The sequence below is a fragment of the Myotis myotis genome, unplaced genomic scaffold (genome assembly GCF_014108235.1).
Source record: "Myotis myotis isolate mMyoMyo1 unplaced genomic scaffold, mMyoMyo1.p scaffold_m19_p_10, whole genome shotgun sequence".
Taxonomy (NCBI): Eukaryota; Metazoa; Chordata; class Mammalia; order Chiroptera; family Vespertilionidae; genus Myotis; species Myotis myotis.
In genome coordinates this window covers 30,933,438-30,959,857 of record NW_023416314.1, presented here as the reverse complement: position 1 = coordinate 30,959,857, position 26,420 = coordinate 30,933,438, and the positions used below count along the sequence as shown (strand labels likewise).

General features: G+C 40.5%; 1 protein-coding gene across 10 annotated transcripts in view; it reads right to left on the bottom strand.

Annotated features, from left to right (window-relative positions):
• Nucleotides 1-26,420, bottom strand: part of DLG2 (discs large MAGUK scaffold protein 2) — a 1,392,511-nt gene that overhangs the window by 299,697 nt on the left and 1,066,394 nt on the right. For all 10 annotated transcript variants that reach the window (XR_004970363.1, XM_036324800.1, XM_036324794.1 and 7 more), the window contains one exon: nucleotides 14,445-14,547. Coding sequence is in view for 9 of the 10 variants with exons in the window: in XM_036324800.1 (XP_036180693.1) it covers nucleotides 14,445-14,547 (103 nt within the window). In the remaining variant the exon portion in view is untranslated. The remainder of the gene's footprint in view (nucleotides 1-14,444; nucleotides 14,548-26,420) is intronic.

Genomic DNA, 26,420 nt, shown 5'->3' with positions numbered 1-26,420 from the left:
TTCCAACTTTCTGCAGCCTTGATTTCCTGAAATTATTTTTTTTCATATTTCATCTTTTCAGCCTTAGTAAATCCATTTACAAGCTTAGTAGTTGTAATTTATAATTTAATAATTTATTAGGTTGATAATATTCAGACTACCATGGTTCTATAAACAAAGAGGCCATTCACAGTAAGTTGTTTATCTTGAAAGCCCCAACAAGCAATAACTGCTTTTAATGGAATTAAACTTAAAACCATTATCGGAGGATTCAAATCCTATTGAACACAAAGAGAGCAATTTCCATAAGTGGGTGAAAGCAGAACTTCCATGTTTTAAAATGTGTGGAATAAAAAGAGAACATTTAGAAATTATCTGTTTGTAACTATTGTACTTTGATGAAAAGTGTTAATTAGGAAACACAGTAAACTAAATTTCATAGAACATCAGCTGGAAAGAGCCTGAACAATAATTTCTCTAACCATCTTCGTTAACAAACAAGGGAATCAATGTTCAGAAAAGTGATGTGGCTTTCATGTGGTCAATAAAGCATCGGCTGCAGAGTCAGGGAAAGGAAAAGAAAGATGCCTCATTATTCATTATTAAATCCAAGGATTGGCTTAAATAGGGGTTATGTTCAAACAAATGTGGGGATAAACTACTAGTAGACTGGGAACCCACACTATGGAGGTAAGCTAGTAGGTACTTTAAATCTGTCTAGATTTATATTCTCTTTCTGTTTGTCTCTGCAGAATATACGTTTACAGTTCTCTAACATCCTGAAATGCCATATCAAGTGGAAGGGTTTTCTAATGAGGAACTATGTTCATCTTGTAATACTTATATAGTCAAGAATAGGATTTAAACCCTTTGTTTCCATATATTTGATCTGGTTGTTACTAAAGACAAGTAAAGATCTAAGTGATCTTTTTGGTTGTCAAATGTGTTTAGCAAAGGATTTATTTAACCTCTGTATTAACAAGTGAGTGCTTTATGTCACGAGATGCCAACTAATATAAAATTACAGGATGAGACACTCAAAGATTAATGTGTTTAATTATGGAATGAGAATTGATATGGGGATGGGGACACAGATGAAATGGGGAAGAGGCATAATCTAGAATCAACTGTAAATATTTTTAGCTCCTTTGATATGAGTTTGAGATGTTATATTCCCAGAATAGTTTATGAGGTCAAGAGAATTTTCTGAGAGTCAGGAATTGATACTTCTGTTGGTCCATTACATTTCTTTCTCTGGGCCCAAACTGGGGTGTGAGCATGGAGAGAGGGATAAAGTATCTGGAGAGAACCTCCTTTGAATCTGTAGACTCTACTTACAGGATATAGAAATAATCTTTCCCGTCATATTCTGTGGTGCTATGTGCAAGATGGAGGTTGGAGAGGAAACAAAAACAATAAGGAAAAGGCTAAAACAAAGGATACCTTGAATAAGTGGATATTACTGGAGATTTTTAGTTGCAGGAAGAGGCAGTAGCTAGTAGTTAGTCGAATATATGTGTGTGAGAGAGCTGTGAAGAAAGACATGTAATAAAAATTCCAGAGTCATGTAAAAATTTAGTTTAGTTTCCTTCCTAATATTTTGGTAAAAATTAGAGTATGCCAACTAGATTAATTAAACCAGATTTAATGTAATCTATTGTAGAAATCTGACATATGGCAATACAGACTATCACTAAAGATGAAATGATTGATGATAGATAGATGAATGGATGAGCAGACAGGTGAATAGATGGACTGATGGAGGGATGGATGGATGAATGGATGAAGGGGCTGCAGGAAGAAGTTAGAATTGGAAAATCATAATATACTTGATTATATATCGAATTACCAGTATTGCAAGATTGCTTGTTATTTGTAAAATGAACAATAATTGCTTATATTTTTAAAGCTTTCTTTTACACATCATTCAACTGTGATACATGCATAAGAACAATTAATAACAGTAACAAGTTAGAAATGAAAGTGGAGTTGTATACAAGAGAAAACCCTGAGACTCCATGAGAATTTTTTAATCCCTTTATGTCCATTTGATTATAATAATCTTATTGAGTTAGATTCCTTGGGCTATTTAAGTCACCTGCCTCTGAGCTTCTATAGAGAGTTAAAAGAATTAAAGAATTTACTAGCTGTTCAGCTAGCCTCAGCTTTAGTAGTTATGACAACTTTTAAGATAGTGAACTGTTTTCTCATCTGAATGCTGACTGAGCTTCAGCTCCCCATATCTGTGAAATGAGGAAGCTGGATAAGTTGATCTTTGAGGATTCTTCCAACTCTTAATTTCTGTTTCTCAATGATCCTCTTAAAACCACAACAAAATGTATCAAATTAACTAGATTGTGTGGTTATTTCTTCTTAAAGAATCCAAAAAAATGCAAAAAGATGTAATGTTAATGACAAAGCTTTCAAGTAATGGAATTTATGCTTCTAAACTACCTGAGATTAGGGGTCATGTTTTTAATCTAGAATTTAATAACTGGAGGGGTATTCTGATAATGTCTTATCAGCCAAAACTGTTTTTTTGTTTTTGTTTTTGTTTTGTTTTTTTTATCAGTGAGAACACTGAGGCTCATAAAGATGAATAATACCACAAGGTCACACAGCTTGAGTTAGAGTTGGCACTAGAATTCTGATCTTCTCTCCCCAGTTCAGTCTTGCACAGTACTTTCCTTCCCAAAGCTCATTTTAAATGTTCCCTAAGGATGCTGATGCAATTTCTAACCAAGACCCACAGTTAGACTTTATGAATCTTGCCTGGGCATTTAAGATGCAGTTATTTGTACCAAGAAAACATTTCAACATGCCACAGCTGCTCATTCATATGCATAAACTTATGTAGACATCAATTTAAAGAAAGAAATATAGCATGCATTTTAAGTAAGCTTTTTGGATGTTGTATATGCTTTCATTTCTAAGAAACTCCAGGTATTTAAGGCATCCATATTCTTCAGAGAGTAAACCAGATATTCATTTCAAGCTCTCGCCATATCTTTGACCTTGTAGAAAAATGCACCAGAGGCTCCAATTCTGGTTTAAGCTTGGTGACTTTCAGAGTGGTTACCCTGAATAAGATCAGAGTTTCATGTCATGCTGAAAGAATATCTACATTTCTTTCTGAATTAGTTTCATACTTTAAAAAGAATGAAATAGGTTATTTAAATGAACTTCTGATCTCAAACATAGTGAATTACTCAAAGAAATTTTATAATGATGCCTCAATGACTTTCATTTCATGGAGCTATCCATCGGGGAGGGGTTCAATCTGACCCCTCCCCAACACAATGCTTCTTTACTCACCTACAGGAAAGACCAGACTTAAAGGGAATGAAACCTTATGAATAGGTTCATTGCCTTATTAACAGTAACTTGAACAAAGTTTATGAATTTGCTTGAATATCTGTATTTAGAGGATGGGGTAGCCCGTGGTTGGCAAATTGCGGCTCGCGAGCCACATGCAGCTCTTTGGCCCCCTGAGTGTGGCTCTTCCTAAGCCTAGGAGTACCCTAATTAAGTTAATAACAATGTACCTACCTATATAGTTTAAGTTTAAAAAATTTGGCTCTCTCACCCTGACTGGTTTGGCTCAGTGGATAAAGCGTCGGCGGACTGAAGGGTCCCAGGTTCGATTCCAGTCAAGGGCATGTACCTTGGTTGCAGGCACATCCCCAGGAGGGGGTGTGCAGGAGGTAGCTGATTGATGTTTCTCTCTCATCAATGTTTTTAACTCTCTATCCCTCTCCCTTCTTCTCTGTAAAAAATCAATAAAATATATTTAAAAAATAAAAAATTTGGCTCTCAAAAGAAATTTCAATCGCTGTACCGTTGATATTTGGTTCTGCTGACTAATGAGTTTGCCGACCACTGGGGTAGACAAAGTAGAGGTGGATGACACATTAACTTAGGCCGCTTGCAGCCCAACAGATCCCTAATAAAACCACTGAAGCATGACTAATCATTGAGTAATACATGCCAGGTATCGAACCTGGTGATGCGGTCTCATATAACTTTGCCCCCTATGCCAGGTAGAGTCCAATTCAATAGTGACAAGTGACAGTTCTTACAGTGTCCCTGAGTATTCTAGAGCAGTGTTCAAACTTTAATGTGTGTACAGATAACCTGCAGGTCTTGACAAAAATGCAGATTCTGACTTAGTGGGCCTGAATGAGGGCTTGAGATTGTGCAGTTCTAACAAGCTCTCGGTTGATGTTTATGCTGCTAGTTCATGGACCACTCTTGGTAGACCAAGACTCTAGAATAATTAATTTCCTCCTCCAAGGTTTACTCCCTCACTTCTTTTAAGTCTCTGCTGAAATAGCATCTTATTTGCAACATATATTCCCTGCCCAACATATATTTCTCTGTCACTATAATCTTTACCCTGATTCATATTTATTTATACTACTTATCACTATCTGACAAATGTTATATTTATTTATATTGAGTCACTGCTTAGCATTACCCTAGAACATTGACTGAGGCATAATAAAGTGTTCAGTCTATTGAATGAATGAATTATATATGAACCACATGGCTATTCTATCACAACACCATCAACCATACCACACGTATAAGCCTCCAGGCAATAAACAACTCTGTCCTTTGGACTTTTCTTTTAGGAACTCAAGTAGTATTCTGTGAAAGAATAAGATGTGAAGGAAAACAGGTCCCTCCACTGTCTACTCAAGTACCTGCTGGCTGATGGGGTGCCGGGAGCCGGTCCATGCTTGCTGTTTCAAGGGACCTGGCATATATGGCATACTGTTCTTAAAATGTTTGCTCACCTTCTTGGCACTATGTGTTTTAACCAAGGTCTCTGAGAAAGGGTGTTTCCCCAGGTAGGGATTTTCCCCTGAAGTTAGGGAGGGAATAAAACCTCTTAACTAAGTGCCAGGCGGGTAATTAATCACTTTAACTATGAACAATCATGCTTAAGCTACATAATCTTTACTCCCTAGAATGGAGATAAGAAACGCCCTAACCTTTGTAATAGAGATTGATAGGATTGAATCAACTGGTATAAATACAGATGTAATAAGACAGCAAGACACAGAACTTAGAACACAGAACTTAGAACACAGAACTTAGAATACAGAGCTTAGAACACAGAACTAAGAAGACAGAACCTACACAGAACCTACAGACAGAAGAACTTCGCTGGAGAGAGCATGGCAAAAGATCCTGGACTGAACCTGACTAAAGAAATTGGCAAGAGAACCTGACTAGAACCTGGTGACAGAACCTGGCTGGAGAACCTGGACAGAACCTGGCTGGAGAACCTAGCGAGGGAACATGGCTACAGAACCTGGCTGGAGAACCTGGAGATCCTAACCAGAACTTCGCTGGAGATCCAGACCAGAACTTGGCTGGAGATCCTGGCTAGAGATCCTGGCTAGGCTGCTGATCAACTGAACGCTGTCTCCATGTCATCTCTTCTTCGCCGACTCCGTCCACACCTTTGGGGACCCCTGGACCCGCTGGGGTTGGACCCCGGCATCTGGCGCCCGAACAGGGACCCCTAGGTAAGCGCCCCACTCTCGGGATGGATAGGACTCCACCGTAGGAGAGGGTGGATAGTCTTCGCCGACTCCGTCCACACCTTTGGGAAGCCCTGGAACAGGATTCCCCTAGGTAAGCCCCCCCCCCCCCCATTGAGAACCCCCACACTCGGGACGGATAGGACTCCACCAGGGTACTGCAGACCCCCCTATAGAGGATAAGTAGGGTAAGAAGGTGGATAGTACAGAACTTAGATTGAGAAGATGTGCCATACTGAGTCCAAAGAAAGAAGACTCTGTATTGATCTTTAGATTAAGAAGACGTGCCATACTGAGTCTAAAGAAATAAGACTCTGTATTGATCTTTTAACACATATGCTTGCTAGCAGAGGAATTAAGGTTACTCCCAGTCAGATAGAACGTTTTATACAAGAAGTATGTCCATGCTTTTCTGAGGAAGGAAAGGTAAATGTAATGGCATGGGAGAAGGTAGGCCCAAGGAGCCTTATCCTTAACCCCACTGCAGCCTTTCCACCCCGGGAAAGTGCAGGATTGGCAAGCTCTCCCTGGGGTGATAGATCAGGACTCAGGTAATAGTGGAATGCGCCAATCCTACTCTTAAAATGGATACAAGAGAGCATTTGGGGTTTTTCTTTTTAATGCCTGCTTTTAAAAAATAAAAAAGGGGGAATTTGCCGGGAGCCGGTCCATGCTTGCTGTTTCAAGGGACCTGGCATATATGGCATACTGTTCTTAATATGTTTACTCACCTTCTTGGCACTATGTGTTTTAACCAAGGTCGCCTCTCTGAGAAAGGTTGTTTCCCCAAGTAGGGATTTTCCCCTGAAGTTAGGGAGGGAATAAAACCTCTTAACTAAGTGCCAGGTGGGTAATTAATCACTTTAACTACGAACAATCATGCTTAAGCTACATAATCTTTACTCCCTGGATTGGAGATAAGAAACGCCCTAACCTTTGAAATAGAGATTGATAGGATTGGAATCAACTGGTATAAATACAGATGTAAGAAGACAGAACTTAGAATACAGAACTTAGAACACAGAACTAGGAGAGATGGAACCTAGGCACAGATCCTACACAGAACGTTCTCTAGAGACAGAAGAACTTCGCTGGAGAGAACATGGCAAAAGATCCTGGACAGAAACTGGCCTCAGAACCTAGAGACAGAACCTAGCGAGAGAACATGGCAAAAGATCCTGGACTGAACCTGACTACAGAAATTGGCAAGAGAACCTGACTAGAACCTGGTGACTGAACCTGGCTGGAGAACCTGGACAGAACCTGGCTGGAGAACCTAGCAAGACAACATGGACACAGAACCTGGCTGGAGATCCTAACCAGAACTTCACTGGAGATCCTGACCAGAACTTGGCTAGAGATCCTGGCTAGGCTGCTGATCAACTGAATGCTGTCTCCGTGTCATTCCTTCTTCGCCAACTCCGTCCACACCTTTGGGGACCCCTGGACCCGCTGGGGTTGGACCCCGGCAATGGGGACCACCATCAACTTCCTCTTTTTTACTTGCAAGCACGTCTGAAGCCCTTGAAGTGTTCCCAACAATGCCCTGAGTAGACAGATTAAAGGCAAGTGGATATTGGTAACTTTCATAGGAATAGCTTGGCCATTAATTGTCTTCATTTTGTGCTTTATACAACAATTTATATCATTTACTTGGGTCTTAGTGAATATCTGGTGGTTTATGATTTCAACTGCAGTCAGCAGTCTCACACTAAATATAGGTATTGTTATTATACTAGTAAGAAGGTAACAGTGATATAAAAATTTGCCCATTCTGACACAGAGGCTGTGTCAAGTGTACAATTAGGTTGTAATCATTACCGTTTTTATTTATTAATGCTGTTAAAGTAGAGTTTAGAACTTTAAAAAATGTTAGAGCCTTAATCATCTATTCTTTGTGCTATGTTATAGAGCAACAGCTGTAAACTTTCTGAAATTTTGTAACAAAAACCAAAAAGGCACTGTCTACAAATTGCATCAACAACTGTCCATTCCTTGGATTCTTAACATTTCTGTATCTAATGTCAAAACTCTAGGCCATTCACTCAATATTTACTCATTAATTACTTCTTAAGAACCTATTATTAATATTGGCCAACACACTGAAGATATAATATTACACTTCTAAAACAAAAGGATAACCATTTGATAACTCTTAAATTAAGAACAGTCAAGTTCATATTGAGCAAATTAACATGGGTGATAAAATGAGTGATAGAAGGGTCCTTGCCCTCTAGAAGCTAACCTGAGTAGAGAAATGTGCAAATCATGATAAGGGGTAAACCAGGTACCTGAATACAGGTCTAGGGAGCTCATAGAAATAAGCAATTCATGTTGTTTTAGCAGAATAAAGAGTTTCTTAGTGGAATTGACATCTGAGGGTCCTCAAAATGACTAGCAGTCCTTCTGGTGGAAAAGGAGAAAAGGGAATTCTAGGTAGAGGAAGCCACATGAGCAAAGGCTCAGAAACATGACAATTCAGAATCAAGTGTAGGAACAGGAAGCAGTCTTATGCAGCAGTAGTAGAGGATGAGGAAAAAGGATGATACTGGCCCTGGCTGGTGCTGGAGGCTAATTCCAGCAGGGTCATAATAAATGCAGAAGTCCTCAAAAGGTTGAATGGACTCTTTCAGCAGGGCTGAAAATCTGCATATATTATTGCCTGCTGCCAGACAGCTGAGGGCAGTTCCCCCAACCCAGTGATCGGCAAACTGCGGCTCCCGAGCCACATGCGGCTCTTTGGCCCCTTGAGTGTGGCTCTTTCACAAAATACCACGTGCAGGCAGCACGTACAGTGCGATTGAAACTTCGTGGCCCATGCGCAGAAGTTGGTATTTTGTGGAAGAGCTACACTCCAGGGGCCAAAGAGCCACATGTGGCTCGCGAGCGGCAGTTTGCCGACCACTGCCCCAACATGATAATGTTTTAACTGCTTACCAAACCTTACCTTTGAAATGCATATCTGCTTTGCTATAGGGCAAAATGTGTTAATAAAAAGCTAGGGGTCCAGAGATTCAGGGAACTTAGCTACTAAAGCTATGCCTTCCCTGGCTCCCCCGAAAAATGCCTTCTAAATTTATATTTCATGTCTAGTCTCTTATTTAATTAACTCGCAGCCCCTTCTTCAGATTCCCGAACCCTAGCAGATACAGGATAACACCCCAGCAAGCTGGTGTAGCTGAGTTAATCAAGTGTCATCCCATGCACTGAGAGGTCATCAGTTCAATTCCCCATCAGGAAAAATGCCTGGGTTGTGGGCTCCATCCCCAATAGGGGGCTTGCAGGAGGCAGCTGATCAATGTTTCTCTTTCTCTCTCCTTCTGCCTTCCTCTCTCTCTAAAATCAATAAAAAACATATATATTTAAAAAGGATGATGTTAGAGAGCAACTAAGATGGCGGCATAGGTAAACAACGGGAAATTATTGCCTCACACAACAATTGAAAATTACCGCAAAGGACTGAGCAAACATCATCCAGAACAACAGGAAGGCTGGCTGAGTGTAAATTCCACAACTAGAAGGAAAGAAAAGCACGCTGAGAGCCAGAGGCGCTGCGGAGGTGAAGTGCAGAGGTACCGCGGCGCGCGCGAGGAAAGGGGGTGGCGCCTGAGGACGCGGCTGTCTTTTTGAATCACAAACTCCCGATGGCTCTGAACTCCGGTTCCGGGAAGTCTCTGGGGACCCAGGTCTCACACGGGGAGAAGCTGGTCTGTCCGGCAGCGAGCGAACTTGAGGGCGGCTTTCCCTCAGAGGTGCTTGCAGCCGTTACCGGAACACTGAGACACGCGACTCCGGGCGGAGAAGCGGCCATGGCCGCTTTCTCCGCCCTCTGACTCCCTGAGACCCCGCCCCACCCAGGCTGCGGCAGAGGCTTTTGCATGTGAATGTACCTAACTGCAGCCGAACCAGGCAGACCTGGAACTTCCAAGAGAAGGCCCAAGGCCCCGCAGCGGCTTGCATTGCTTCACAGCTGAGCCTCTTCGTGGCTCCTGCTGTGTGGCCTCAGGCAGAGGCTGAATTAGCACCTCCTTAGATCCAGGAGCCACTGTACCCAGTGGTCAGAGGGGGTCCATCCAGACTGCAACTCCTCAGATCCATAAGGGACGCACTCAGGGAGCAGACTCAGTGAGCACCAAAGCCCCACTGAAGCAAGTCTTGCCCCAGAAGGGTGTCTTCAGCACAGAAGTTCTCCCACTTTAGACACAGCTGATTCTCACAGCCAATTGGCCTGGAGGTCAATTCCTCCCAGTGATTCTACAACAACCAAGGCACCAAGAGTGCACCAAGAGTGTCCACCCCAGGTAACTGGGGAGGCTGAGCTACTGGGCCCTACAGGACACCTGGCGCACAGGGCCACTCTATCAACACAGGGAAGCTGCCAAAATGCGGAGACAAAGAAACAGGTCACAAATGGCAGAAATGGAGGAAAGCAAACGATTGGATATAGAGTTTAAGGCCACGGTTATAAGGTTTTTCAAGAATTTTATGGAAACCGCCGATAAATTTAATGAATCCCTCAATAAGTATAGGGAGACCATGGAGGACATGAAAAAGGACCAACTAGAAATTAAGCATACACTGACTGAAATAAAGAATAATTTACAGAGATCCAGCAGCAGAAAAGAGGATCCCAAGAATCAAGTCAAAGATTTGAAATACAAAGAAACAAAAAATACCCAACCGAAAAAGAAAAAAGAAAAGAGATTCCAAAAATATGAAGATAGTGTAAGGAACCTCTGGGACAACTTCAAGCGTACCAACATCAGAATTATAGGGGTACCAGAAGGAGAGAGAGGGCAAGATATTGAAAACCTTTTTGAAGAAATAATGACAGAAAACTTCCCCTACCTGGTGAAAGAAATGGACTTACAAGTCCAGGAAGCGCAGAGAACCCCAAACAAAAGGAATCCAAGGAGGACCACACCAAGACACATCATAATTAAAATGCCAAGAGCAAAAGATAAAGAGAGAATCTTAAAAGCAGCAAGAGAAAGACAGTCAGTTACCTACAAGGGAGTACCCATACGACTGTCAGCTGATTTCTCAACAGAAACCATGCAGGCCAGAAGAGACTGGCAAGAAATATTCAAAGTGATGAATAGCAAGAACCTGCAACCAAGATTACTTTATCCAGCAAAGCTATCATTCAGAATAGAAGGTCAGATAAAGAGCTTCACGGATAAGAAAAAGCTAAAGGAGTTCATCACCACCAAACCAGCATTATATGAAATGCTGAAAGGTATTCTTTAAGAAGAGGAAGAAGAAAAAGGAACTCTTACCATTTGCCACAGCATGGATGGAACTTGAGAGCGGATAAATACCACAGGATCTCACTCATTTGTGGAATATAATGAACAACATAAGCTGATGAACAAGGACTGATCCAGAGACGGAGAGGCATTGATTGGACTGTCGGGACTTGGAGGGAAGGTAGGGGAGGGTGGGGGTAAGGGGGAAAGATCAACCAAAGGACTTATATGCAAGCATATAGGCCTAACCAATGGACATGGACAACGGGGGGGTGAGGGCATGAGCGGGGGTGGGGGGGGTAGGGGGTAGAGGGTAACGTGGGGACAAGGACACATATGTAATATCTTAATCAATAAAAAATATATATAAAAAGGATGATGTTAGTGGATATGGGTAAGTGAAACTTGCCAAGAAAAACATTTATTTCTACCTTATGATATTTATAAATTATTTATAATTATTTCAAAAAATATGCCAAGTACTATGAAAAACACAATTGAAAATGGTTTTATATCTTGCGACGCCCACTTGTTTAGCACTTATTTTCTGCTTTGAAGCAAAAATTAAAAATGCAAGTAGTAAAAATGAATCTCTTCAATCTTTAATTACCTTCAAGTGGAAATTCAAATACTGAAAAATGGTAAACTTTTATTCATTAGTTCAGCAACTCTTTAAGAAATACCAATTACAGCACAATACTGAAGGACGATTTATCAGTGAACAAAATATAGGTTTTTTCTCTGCACGAATGGATTTCACAGTCTTGTCGAGTTTAGCAAGATATTCTTTCTCCCTCCTCTCCTGGACAGAAATCCCATCCATTCTTCAAGGTTTGGATCTATTCCCTTATTTCCATTAGGTACTATTTGTACTGTTCTAACTCCTACAGGTTTATCCATTCTCTGATGTTTCATGATTTGTACAAGTGGTACCGTTATCATACAATTTTGATCCTATGTCATCAGGAACCGATCTCTATTAAATATGCCTAAGTTCTTTCTCCTCAATAAGATAAAAAAATCTTAAAAAAATTATTTTATTGATTTTTACAAAGAGGAAGGGAGAGGGATAGAGAGTTAGAAACATCGATGAGAGAGGAACATCAATCAGCTGCCTCCTGCAGACCCACTACTGGGGATGTGCCCACAACCAAGGTACATGCCCTTGATTGGAATCAAACCTGGGACCCTTCAGTCTGAAGGCCAATGCTCTATATCCACTGAACCAAACCAGTTAGGGCAAGATAAAAAATTCTTAATGACAAAGACTTGGGATGGGGTCAAGGGCCACATTTTATGTATATTTTGTAATACTGAGCAAGGCAGTTAGAATATTCCTAGTAAAAGCATTTGAATGTAACTGAAAAACATACTTACTGGAAGGGTGGTTCTTGACCATACCAAAAGAGATATCAATAAAATGCGTCTTAGCATGGACACCTCACAATACTGGTGCAAATGAAGGGGATGTGGTGAGAATTTCTTAATGGAATCTCATGATGTACTCTTCTTTCCACTTGTTATTTTAAAAGAAAATTGTTCATTATTTCCTAAAGCTGTTGTATAATTTAAATGTCCCTAAAGGACGTTGGCAACAATGCAATCAGTCTTCCATTTCAAATAATAGGTAGAATAGGCTTAGTTGAACACTTAAATTTGTGAAAGAAAAAAAAGAAAAATACTTGCTTGATGTTGCATAACTACATTTCCAACCAATTTAAAGCTGCAACAAATGACAATACAGTTAAAATGTTAAAATGGGGAAGTCATTCTGTGAATCTGACCTGTACTTTAGCATTTTAAAATAAGCTTCTTGTTTATTTGCAGGGTTCATTAGAAGCGCTTTAAAAATTGATTTATGTGATAAGACATGCTTTGAACAGGCATCTTGATAAAGTACAACACAGTATCTAAGTTAAGAATATTGCTTAAAGGAACCTAAGTTGAAGCTAAAGATGATTTATGCTGATAGAACTAGGACAATCTGGTTGTCCTTTATTATAGCCTTTAAGGCTTGAAATCATTCTGTTCAAGGTTATTTGAATGGCTGTCTTCACTATCAAGAGCTTCTAATTGGTGCAACTATACTTCTGACCACCTTATCAGTCTACAGAATTGTTTGAGATGAAATTCTTCCAAAATGGGAAGACAGCCCAGGGTTATTTAGGCCAGGTGCCAAGTTATGAGACTGAAAGAACACAGCTATCAAGAAAGAATCCCATGAAAAAGTTTTTATGCTCTATGAAGCAGAATTTGTTCATCAGACTGTGCTAACCCAGATTTCTTCATTTTCTGTTTTACAATGTATACTTTTGGAATCATTTATTCCTATTAGAAGACATTCCTTTTTAAGAAGTAGAAAGGCTTCCCAAAACTGTCTAGGAAGAACATGTTCCCTTGGTGTTATCATCATTAGTATTTTCCCCCCAGAAGAAGAATATATATATATATATATCTAAATTTTATCTTTATTTCACTGATCTATCCCTTCTTCCCCAGCCTCTCTAGCTGCATCTGGGCTAGGGCAATATGAGAATGCATTTAATTATATATATTTTTGTATAACAATTGCACAGTCTAATTCTAAAGCCAGGCAAAGTGAAAGCAATGTATCAAAACACACTGGGCAGAATGTTTACTCTATTCTCAGGTTAACAGTGGTTGGCCACCATGAATGGTAAAATCTAAGATGCCACAGGCAAGACAGAAACATCAGTCTTCCAAACAACAATAGACCAACTGACTTTAAGAAAGAATCACTTGAGAGGCCAAAGAAGCTCCATTTACCCACAGGCACAAAGGCTCTTCCTTGACGGCATCTTGTGTTTTCCTGTTTGGCCATTTAATACTCCTGTTTGCTAGCCATGTAGAGCAAAAGCAATTAACCATATTTCTTGAAGACAGAAGCCGATGCCTCTGATATTTTGTACAGAGTCTAGCCCACAATGGTGCGCTTAACTATGTTTCATGAACAAAGGAACATTCTACCCACAAGTCTGCTAAGAAATCAACTTCAGTAGAAAACACCCCAGTTGTCTCATTGTTCCTCATTCTGATCACAGAAACAGATGTTGAAACAAACCAAAAGGCAGGGTACAGCTAATCCAATTTAGGATATCTCATCAGGGCTCAGGAGGCTAATAGGATTTATGACATCTCACCATATCTCAGGTTTGATAGTGATGCATTCCAAACACGTGATAGTGTAGCAGAAAAGGCAAAAGTAAAAATGAAAATAAAAAATAAATCCACATCAAGGGCATCCCAAACCATGTTAGTGTCAAAGAATTAATGCTACAAGGAGAAAATATGATCTACTGATCATGGTCTGTTTCTGTAGATGAAATCTCTTCCCCCTTGCTTCCTAAATTTCAATTGTTTTTATAGTGTTTATTGCTGACCAAAAAGTATTTATCAGGTAAGAATATAAATGAAATAAAGCTGATGCTGGATGTTATTTATTTGAATTTGTATTTCAAACAGACCTTTCTAACTGTCTGAAGTTTTCCTTGGAAGATGAAGGGTAACACAGCCTCATGTCCTAGGCATCTAAAGCACCGATTTTCCCTGTTGGCAGTGGCTAGTTAACACGGGTGATCAGAAACGCGGCTCCACGTTCACGCGCTCACATATCAGAACGTTAGACATCTGGGTGCTCACTGACCTTCAGGTTGGTATTGTGCTATGATCGTCACTGTCTGTCCAGCCCCCTTCAGTGCAGCAGCAGCCTGTTCGTGGGATGCTCCCCGGAGGTCAATGCCATTCACCTGAAAGACAGGAAGCCAGACAATGTTGGTGTTTCATAAGGCATATTATTCTGATCGACAGAAGGAAAAAGTTTCCCAAAACGGAGAGTCTGTTTAAGATTATGTCACCTGCCTCAAAACCCCTCATGTCCTACCAAGGCATTTGTGTGTTATGCTCCTGAGAAATTTTAGGCAGCAGACACATGAAATTTCATCTTGTGGTGTTTGTGCTACGGCCTGACCAGGTTGAAACACTTTTGTATGCCCACGATGACTAGGCTCTCAGTGTGTGTATTTCATATGCCTCTGTGAGCTTCCTAGATTTCTGGGGTGGATAGAAGCCTTCAAAATTAGAGGGAAAACAGGGTAATAAAGAGAGACACATGTAATGTGCATAGACTAGCATGCACTGACAGATTAATATATTCAGATAGGGTTCTAGGGACAATGTACACAATGTCACCAGACTGGCTGCCCGCCAAAACTCCCTCTTTGGTCATAAGCCTGATCCTGTCATCCTGAGCTCAGTTAGATAGGCCTGAGCTTTGTTCCAAAATAAATTTGACCGCCCCATTTCTCATGTACAATTCCAGTGTGGCTTCTGACAAAATGAAATAGAGAATGCCTGCAGTTTATGTTGCTGTTGCTAACTCCCATTTTGGGGCCCGTGCCAGAAGAGAAACAGAGCATCTCCAAACGCGCACAGAACTGCCGAGAGGAAAAATTCATTCTGAAGTCAAATTTAATGAGAAGCAAAAGCTAAAATCTTTCTCCAATCAATTCGGTCTAAATCAACACAATGTAATTACTGAGTGCTTGTCAATGGCAAGGCCCTCTGTCTGCCCCAGGAACGGGACTGTGGGTGGGGAACAAAAGTGAATAAGACAAGTCCAAGGAAGCCTTTCTGCTTCAACAGAGCACACAGCAAGTCCAGTTCTTTAACCTAGCACATAGTAAGTCCAGTTCTCTAACCTACACAGAGGCTGGTTTTAGCAGATGATACCAGAATTCTGCTTCTTTTTATTTACAAGGAAGATGGCCACCCCCCATGAAAAAGAATAAAAGAACTGATCAGTTTATCTACCCATAAAATATAGAGTCCTATTTGGCCTCACCTGAATCCTCTTTGACAATGATACTGGATTGGTGGGGGGTTGCTACTCTGTTTCCTTAGCAGGCCTGGAACATCTGTCATTCTCAATTCCACATCCTGGACATCTCATAGTAACCTTGTTTAAGTCTCCTTAATTCACTTTTATTTATTAAAAAAAATATTTTTATTGATTAAAGAGAGGAAGGGAGAGGGAGTGAGAGATAGAAACATCAATGATGAGAGAGAATGATTGATTGGCTGCCTCCTGCAAGCTCCGCACTAGGGATGGAGCCCACAACCTGGCATGTGCCCTGACCGGGAATCGAACCATGACCTCCTGGTTCATAGGTCGATGCTCAAACACTGAGGCATGCCAGCTGGGCACTCCTTATTCACTTTTAAAACTTTCATGGTCTCTTCCCTGGCTTTCTATTCTAGTAACTCCTTAATGAAAGCATTGATTACACAGTAAATTGGGAAGCCGGCTGAGCTAGGGGTGGCCTGCCCGTGCCACTTAATAGCTCTATCGCCAATCTGAGCCTCAATTCTCTCCTGACTCTCTTAGAATCAAAGAGTTCTTTGATTCTAACAGTCCCTTTGAACTATAAAATTTCAGATTAACTCCTTGGTAGCTGATCGTCATTTCAGAGATTGACCAGGCATTGATGGGTCAGAAGTATGACTTAGCTGGAAGAGACAGGAAAAGTAATTTCATCCAGGCTTTTGTCTACCGGAAACTGAATGCACACGTGAAGGATCACATAATCTCTTGTCCAACAATTCCTCTTATCATTGACCTCCTGGTTCATAGGTTGATGCTCAACCATAGAGTCATACTGGCTGGGCTAATTTACTTATTTCTTTTTATTTGGAGAGTTTGCTCTTTTAAAATTTTATCTGTATATTAAAAATATTAGTGCTCTATCTCATATAACTATTATAAATATTCTTAGAGTTTGGTGTTTGTATTTTGTGTTATTGCATTTAACTATTTTAGCTTCTCACTTGTATGTTATTTCTTGTCATATAGAAGTTTAAAATATTTAGCACTATTTTTTCCTTTTTAGCTTTTAAGTTTTGTGTTATATCATCCCCCTCTGTGATATATTTATTAAATACCCATGTTTTCTTTTAGTACAAGCACAGGTGTGTTTTTTTTGTTTTTTTTTTTTGTTTGTTTTGTTTTGTGTGTTTTTTTTTTGTTTTTAGCTATATACTTTTTCATCTACTGAATATATTTTGGTGCTTGATGTGAGAACCAGGTGAACAACCATCATTTCTTGGACCTTTCTTTTGTAGCATCAAATTTCTACATCTTTCACTATTCTAATTATGCCCTAAAATGTTCTCATTGAACTGAGGGAGCATGAAATAGTGAGAAGAAACAAAAGATTTAGAGTCAGGGAGAACTGGGTTTGAATCCTGAGTTCACCAGTTATATCTAAGTAACTTGGGAAAGTCACTTAACTTCTCCAAACCTCAGCTTCCTCACCTGTAAAATGGGTACAATATCTACATATTGCATGAAATAAATGAGATAATATCTGTAAAGCCCTTAACACAGAACCTAGCACAAAAAGGCATTCAGCAAATAGTATCTAATATTACTGTATTTCTTCAAAGAGCTGTGATGATCAGTGATGAAATAAAATCCAATGGAAATTAACCAATATGGAATATAGTGTACAGGTTAGTTCATATGTTTTTTTTCCTTCAGAACACCCAATTTCAGTACTGAAAGAGACTTAGAAACTTGTTCACCCAGCACTTACACATTAGAGATGATCCCCATTAGGGGAAGGGACTTGCCTTAAGTCATATCAGAGTAGTGCAGCTAGGGCTTCTCTTGCTCAGCCCAGGATTCGTTCCACTGTAGCAGATGTTCCCTATGATGGGGTGTGTTTATTTTCCACTGGTCCAGTAGAAATCTTGTTCACCGTAGGCCTGTTTCTACATGGGCCCCCACATTTGTAGAGTTTTTGATGCTGCCATCATCCTGAACCATACATTGCCCGGGGCCCTGTTGATTTTCCTCCAGGGTTTAGCACACATGTTCTCTTTCAGTCCTTCAAACTTTTCAAGGTCACTTTGCTTCTTATGTCTCCCCCTATGGCTTGAGTTTTTTATTAGTAATCTTTGCTCAAATAACATTTTCAGAGGCATTTGAAAGCAGTTTACATCACTGACATGACATTTCAAAATACCAAGGGTGACACAGACTCATATATTTATTATTTCTATTTTTCTACTTCAATTTGAATTTTCTCTTCTTGAAGCATAAACTGGGAGAATGGATGCCATTAAATACTGTTGAGATTAATAATGATAGTCATTGTTAACATTCACTGATGATCAGGCATGCTGATATCTAGAGGGATATTTATTCATTATCTTATTTAATCTTTAGAAGCCTGGGATTACTTTTCCAATTTTATAAATAAGAAAACTGAGCTCAGTGAGAGTCACTAACTTTGTGCAAGGTTAAATAGTTGGAAGAAGTTAAGAATTTAAAATAGTCTAACTAAAACTCTTGAACTCTTACTACCATTTCTTATTGTTCTTCCTTCAATATCCTGTCTATGAGGGTCTATGCCTGCAAGATTCTAATTCTGAAGTTTGCCTTTCAAGCTCCCTGAGACTGACAGCCCACAATTGGGTGTGGCATGCTGGTCAGCTCAGCCATGGGCTCAAGCAACCTGGTTTAGACATTATGGTCCAGCTTATAACGATTAGAACATGTAGGGTTGAAACAAAGGCTTTGGGAGGCTAGAAAAATTCCACCTATTACTATCTTCTTATGTATACAACTGTCATTGGATCATAGAAAACATTAAATTCTATTTGTTATGACATCCTTTTCACACCAAGTTAGTAATGGATAGGAAGGTTAGGACTTCTAGTTAATTCAAGTAGATATAGGTTTTTTTCAGATGCTGGTGTGAAGGAGAATGGTGTACCATATCCAGAGTCAACTTTTTTTTTTTTTTTTTTTTTTTTAGGTGAGCATTATGTCTGTTACTTCAGCCAGTAGGGCCCTTGGCCTGGGGCTCCAGGTTCCCTGAATAAATTACTGTATGTTCTTTAGAAATATATTTATTAGTATTATAGAAAGGATCTACACTAATAAAAGAGAAAGATGCAAATTGACCATACCTTTGCAGCACCCACCAGCCAATCAGGAGTGAGTATGCAAATTAACCCAACAAAGATTAATTGCATACACAGGTGCTGAGTGGCTGGGGGCAGGGCAGGACAACAATGTAGGCGTTCCACACCATCCCAGCTGCTCCAGGCCTCTGGGCAGCATGGGAAGGCGGAAAGGCGGCTCTGGCCAGCCGGAGCGAAGGCGGTGCTGGCAGCCAGGGGAAGTAAGGCCCATTCTTGCACGAATCTTCGTGCATCGGGCCTCTAGTAATATAATAATGAGAGAATTTCAGAAATGGGGAGAGATTTTATAATCCTCTGCAGCCACCAATGCCTACCTTCAAGGTGATATGACTGCATTATTCATATGCCCTATCCCTCACCTCCACCATGTTCAACTTTTATATTTCTCTGATTCAGGCATTTCTATCCTTGCAAAGGCTGTTTTCCTTATCTAGAACATAAGTTTTCACCCTCTCATCACCTGGAAAACTTCTCCTAGTCTGTAAAGATTCAGTCTGAAAGGACCAGTGGAATGTGCTTATTTGTGAACTCCTAAAGGTAGGAGCTTGTCTCATTGAAACTTGTGTCCTTAGCAAAGTGCCTGGGATATAGTAGGTGAAGAGGTGAGTGAATAGGCAAGTGAATGAGTGATAAAGATAGTCACACTATGTTATCCCAGGCCAATGGTCAACTAAGTTTTTTGACCCTGGCTCCATGCTGATAAAGAACTAAGTATCTTTCAGGGAAATCCATTCCTCTTGGGGTTATCTCCAGCAATAAAAAAGTTCTTTGTGTTGAAACTAAATCATCTTTCTGGTGCTTTTCACCTATTGCTTCTAGTCCTATCCTCTGAGAGTTTGCAGAATCTTCTTTTTATGATTTCTTTTTCACATGATCCTCTTTCTAATATTCTAAAAATTAAATTTATTGGGGTGATATTGGCTAATGAGATTATATAGGGTTCAAGTGTTTCTAATATTTGAAGACAGTTTTCTCTTTTCCAGGTTAAACAACCTCACTCCCTTCCCCATCCCATCATATCATTCTCACCAAGTGACAATTTGCCTCTGCTTGCATGCCTCCAGTGACAGGGAACTCTCTCCTTTATAGTCTGTCCCATTTTGGGATGGCCCTTATGAGTGTTATTTTTAGCATCTTTATATTATTTAAACCTCATCAAACTCAGCAGAGATCATTATGAGGTCAATTATAACAGCTTGGACAGTCACTATAATTATTTTCCTTTAATGTGTTCCTTGTATAGTATCTAGAGCTAAACACAGTGCTCATATAAATTCTGTTTCTTTAAAATACCCATTACAGTAATCTCCTCTTCCAATTTAAGGGAAAGAGTGAACCAGAATGACACATAACCATTGTTGAGCCATTGACCACCCAGTAGAGGACAATGATAGGTAAACACACAATTTAGCACCTGGTGATAAGTACTATGACACAAAAAAAATCAGAATGCTCTGGGACCCAGAGTAGGGGCCCCTACAGAAGTATGAAGAGGTCTGAGAAGGCTTTCTGGAAGAAGTGACATTAGAAACAAGATCTGAATGAGTTATCCAGGAAGGGCTGAGGAGAAAGGGATGGGCAGAGGAGTAGCAATATTTGAGGAAGAGAGGGAAGCAGATAAGATGGTGTGGAAATGAGAGAGGGTCTGGCATATCTGAAGAAAAGAAAGTAGTTTTTACTGAAGGGCAGAGCAGGAAGAAAATAGAGTGGGAAAGAGATGAGCAATAAAGTAGGAGAAATGAAGGTGATGGGATAGATGATGATGATGGTGATGATGATGGTGGTGGTAGTGGTGATGATGATGATGGTGATAGCTGACAGGCACAGTTCTAAGCACTTTCTATATACCTATTCCCTTAACACTTATACCAGCTATATGATGTAAGAACACATAACAATGCTCATTTGCTAGAGTAGTCCACTGGGGCATAGACAGATTAAATAACTTGCCCAAGGTTTCACTGCTAATAATGGCAGAGCCAGGAATGAAACCCAGGCACTCTAGTTTAAGAGTCTGCAATCCTAACCATGACACATTACCATCTCCCAAGGATTTGGGGGTACAGGCATGATAAGCCATTTTAGTGAATTTGGAGTTTCTTGTGACTGCAATGCGGAACCATTCCTCGGCTTAGAATTGAGAAATACTATTTTATCATTACTCCTATACACCAGGAGTGCTTGCAGCTAGAGGAAATACAGGGAATATGCAGGAACCTTGTGCTATTTTTAGGCCTCTTCAGAGCCTCCCAAGGCGAATTGGTCCCTTCGGAGATGCTTCTCAGAAGGCAGCACCACTGCTGTGGCTGCTGAACTTTTCCGTCCCAGCTCAGGTCACCTGCCTGCTATGGAAACAGTGCCTTGAGAAGAACACTGGGTTTAGACTTGGGAAGGACAAGATTCAAAAACTGGTCTCATTACTTACTAACTCTATGACCTTGGTACTTGGGTAAGTTACTTAACCCCTTTGACCTTCAGTTTCCTCTTATTGCAACAAAAGTATTAACCCTACTTTTTCTGGGTTGTTGTTTAGATAATTAGATATAATGCACATAAAGTACTTAACACTTGGCACATTGAGTAGGTACTCAATCAATGGTTGCCATTTGTATTATCGCATATCCATTATCTACAAAACCCAGACTTTAAATGGCTTTTATTAACAGTGATAAAATTAAGAAATAGATTAGGTAGAAGACTGTCTTGGAATAGCTAAGAGTAGCTAAAAACTACAATTTTAACTGAATTATTAATTGTGAAACAATACAAAGGGGTGACCCAGTGGGAAAGGCTAGATAATTGGCACTAGATTTCAATTAAAATAAGTCAGGTACAGAACACACAAGGGACCATTTCAAGCAAATTACTTCACTGTTGGGGTCTGGTTGGTACATGGCAGGGGAGCAGCAGGGAAGAAACTGGGGCAGAATCCAAACACTTTCTCCTTTATTCAGAGAGACTAGAGACAGTAAGATGTATTATCAGTGAGTTAAATAAATGTAGAAGGCTCCATCTTTTCTCAAGAGGAAAAAATACTATTTTCATTTTCCTGAAGTGATGCGATGCAGTGAGGTGGAAATTGGTTCAGTTGCTAAGTCAGCCACTAACTGACTCGGGCCAATGGCTAAACTGCTGTGGAAAATGGAAGGTGCTCAGCCCTACCATCTCCAGGGTCTCCTGTGATTCAGAATTCAATGCTTTCCATGGGTTAAAAATAACATCTCCAAAGTGTTTTACAGTGAGAAAGCTGTTTTCTCACCTCACATTTCTTACCCAACAAGGTGAGATATAAACAACAAATATAATAAAAGCATTCACATGTATGACCTGATCCTTATCACATATGTGTGAGGGAAGCAAGGAAACTATAAATATCCCATTTAATCCTGAATGTTGAGTGGGCTGGGGTTGTTGGCAGAGAGCATGGAGAGAGAGAAAAGAAAAATGGTTTGAGCAGAAGTGGACCTTGAATGTCAGGTTAAGAAGTTTGTAAACAAGTGGCCAGGAGAGCCCTAGCTGGTTTAGCTCAGTGGATAGAATAGCAGCCTGCAAATGGAAGGGTCCCGGGTTTGATTCAGATTCAGGGCACATACCTCAGTTGCAGGCTTCTCCCTGGCCCGGGCCTGGTCAGGGCTCGTGCAGGAAGCAACCAATTGATGTGTTTCTCTCACATCGATGTTTCTCTCTGTCTTTCCCTCTCTCTTCCACTCTCTAAAAATCAGTGGAAAAATATCCTTGGCTGAGGATTAAAATAATAATAATAATAATAATAATAATAATAATAATAATAAGTAGCCAGGAGGGCTTTACAGAGGCATTGGCACAAGTTGATTTATGTTGCAGGTGGGGCAACTATGACAACTGTAAAATGTTGGGGTTGAAGAAGTAATCAAAAATAGGATAATCACCTGGGAAATGATTGCAATATTACAAATGGTAGATGATGAAGAGCTGAATAAGAAACATGAGAATTAAATTGACAGTGGGAATGGGGACAGACTTGAGAAAGGACACAGAGGGAGGTTCTACACAGCTATTCTCCTCAAGTGCCTCTGGGATCCAAATAGAGCTTAAATAATATTTATAGTGTTGAATGGATTAGAAAAGGGAGATGAGAGAAAGGTGATTAGAGGGGGGATGATACCATCAATCAAGATGGGGACACAGGGTGAAAAGCGGGTTTGGAGAAGAGATAATTCATTTTAAGACATGTTGAGTTTGTTGTGTCTATTGGACATCTTGCAGGTAGTTGGAAAGTATCTATCTGGAGCTTAGTAAAATAGTTAATATTAATAATCATTTTAGCCTTGATATTTCTAAGGTGAGTGCCCTGATTTGACTAGACGCAGATGTAGAAGAGGCTTTTTTTTTAAAAAAAATATGTTTGTATTGATTTTAGAGAGAGGAAGTGAGAGGGAGAGAGAAATAGAAATGTTGATGAGAGAGAAATATCAATCACCTGCCTCCTGCATGCTCCCTTTTGGGGATTGAACCCACAACCGGGGCATGTGCCCTGACCAGGAATGGAACCGATGACCTCCTGGTACACAGGATGATGCTCAACCAACTGAGACATACCTGGTTGGCTAGAAGAATTTTCTTGTACAAAAAGAGGATAATAAGCATGCCCATTTCACAGAGTTTTTTAAGGCTAGTTTAGTTATTGCATGCAAAACACAATAGGGCCTGGATATAGAAGGACATATAATTGTTAGCTATTATGGAACCCTCCCCTGACACACACAATGGATGATCTGGGCTAGTATAAAATTATTCAATAAAAAACCCAGTAGGCCCAGGAGCAGTGCCAGGGTTATGGACACTGCGAGAGGAGGCCTGGTGCTCTGGAAAGCAATCCTAGGAGTCCGGAGTCCGGAGTTGCTGTCCCATCCCGCTGTTAGCTTATTTCACTCTGGGCAGTCCCTTTACCTCTCTGGGCCTCAGTTTCTTCCTCTAGAAAGAGAGCCTCATGCTAAATCTCTGTGTTCCCTTCCTGTGCTTAATAAACCCATATATTCTACGTGTGAAGTGTGTTTTGTTGACAATGTGAGAAAAACAAACAGTTCATTCAGCATTTCAGCACTAAATTTTTGAAATACCCTCTAGCGCGTCTCAGAGTGAACAAATTATAAATTGAATTTCAAGTGGAAATTTCTAATTAAGTTCCCTTCTCCTGCTGGAGGCTGTTACACTCGGTGGAGAGTGATAACATTTCTGACAGTAGCTGCATCAGAGCTCAAGGCCAGAATCCTGGAGCAGAGGCAAAATGAAAACTGATATTGGATATTTGCATGTCTCAGCAGTTGAAATTAACTCCCTTTTAACTATGGTTTGCTGATGCAAAAAAGGGCATATATTAAAAAATGTCTTTAAAAATGCTTTGGTTTACTAGGGTGTTTATAGAGGATTAATCATTTTAGAGTCTTTCATTAAAAATGGTAAGATATAATTTGGCCATCTGAACCTACTTATTATCGGCCAAAACACAGTAAACAACTTTTAGGATTCGTGCATTTTGAGTGATCAGGTAACTATCTTTATAAGAATACTAGAGGCCCAGTGCATGAAATTCATGCACTGGAGCGGGGGGTGGGGGCCCTCAACCCAGCCTGCACCCTCTCACCTAAGCTGGCAGGTGGACATCCCTCTTGCAGTCCGGGACCCCTTGCTCCTTACCGCCTGCCTGCTCATTGCTCCTTACCACTCAGCTCACTGCTCCTTAGAGCTGCCTTGGAGGCAGCAGGGGCTCCCGCCACTCCACTGCTGCTGTGCTCGTCAGCCATGACCCTGGCTTCTGGTTGAGCAGCGCCCTCCCTGTGGGAGCACACTGACCACCAAGGGGCAGCTCCTGCGTTGAGCATCTGCCCCCTGGTGGTCAGTGCGCATCATAGTGACTGGTCATTCTGGTCATTCCACTGTAACAGTCACTTAGGCTTTTATTATATAGATGTAAATAAAAACTAGTTGAAACCTTCCTTATATATGTTACACAAATATAAGATGATGCTAGTATCTCCAGCTCTGGCTTTTCTCTTAACTCTAGATTTGTAAATCTATCGGCTTACTTGACCTCTCCAGTTGGATGTCTAAGATTTTTCAAACTCACCATGCTGAACAGCAAACTCTTAATTTTCTTCCAAACCTGTTTCTGGGGAATTTTTCCACTTTCAGCAAAGAGTAATACAGACATCAACCACTCAAACCAGAACCCATGTGCCAACCTTAATTCTCTTCCCCCCCCCCACCTCCCCATGTAACCCATCAGTATGTTTGTTTACTCCAGCTCCAAACCATATTTCAGGTCCATCCACTTTTCTCCAACTCTACCATTACTCCCAGGGACAGTGCAAGAGCTTCTTTATTGGGCTCTCTACTCTTCTCTATCCATTTTTGAGACACCAGTCAGAATGATCTTTTCAAAATATATATCAGGTCATGTCTATATCTTGTTAATTTTTTTCCCCATTGGCTTCTTGTACTTTGAATAAAGTCCAAACACCTCCCCTTAACCTCAACTCATCCTTCTGATTCTATCTCATTCCACTGTCTACCCTTTTCACTTGTCATGGCTATAGGGTCTTCATTTTGCTTTGCCTAATCCAACTTCCTCCAGCCTTGGGCACTTGTAACAGCTGTCTGCCTGATGATAGCACTCTCCACTACATCCTCTCACATTCGATCCCTTATGTTCATAAGTCTTAGAATAAAGACAAGTTCCTCAGAGAGCTCTTTGCTGACTTCCCCATTTAAAGAAGCTCTCCAGCCTATCTTTAACTTCCTGTTTTAATTTCTTATAGAACTTAGGCCTGTTGGAAGCTACCCATTGTATTCACTATCAGAGAAGTGTAAACAAGGAGCCTGGAACACTGGTGAACCTTGAGCTCTGGCAAGGGCCAGACCTATGCACCGATTGTTTAGTCGAGACAATGGTAGCTCAAGCAATTTCCTGACCAAATAGTCTCAGAGTAAATCTTTACTAATATTTACTGACCTTTAAGATAGTCTGTCTGTTACCGGAATTGCCTGCCTGACTAAGGGCTATATGTGTATCCAAAATTGAATAAAAGGTTGGCAAGGCCTGGGCACCAGTGAAGTCCTTCCCCTTGCATTGGACTCTCCGCCTGTCCCCCATTATTTCCAAATTATTATTTCTTGTCTCGTCTCTGTCATTTGTGTGTGGCCCTTCTCCAGATCCTGAACCCTAAGCCACGTGGGACCTGGTTCACACTTAGGCCTATCTGATATTTTGCTTATTTATTATCTCACCCACCCCAAGAAATGTTTCCTGTGAGCTGAGACTTTGTCTCTTTTACCTCTAAACCTCTGATATTTGGAACACTACCTAGATACTTAATATTTCTTGAGATAATAAATTCTTATAGCTATTAGATCACCCAATTTTATTTAAATCATTCCCACTTATTGCATGTTTATTAACAGCAAGGTACTGATCAGAGGCTTTTTCAGAAGGCATATGCCATATAGGGAGAGAATGGCTGATTATCTGGACTCATGGATCAGAATCTTTGAGGGTAGGCTCAGGAATTTTGAGTCAGAAGAGGGCACCCCTTGTGTAGAAGTAGCTCTTTTGTTCTTGGATGCACTCTGGCTGGCCCTTCATTCATGCTATATT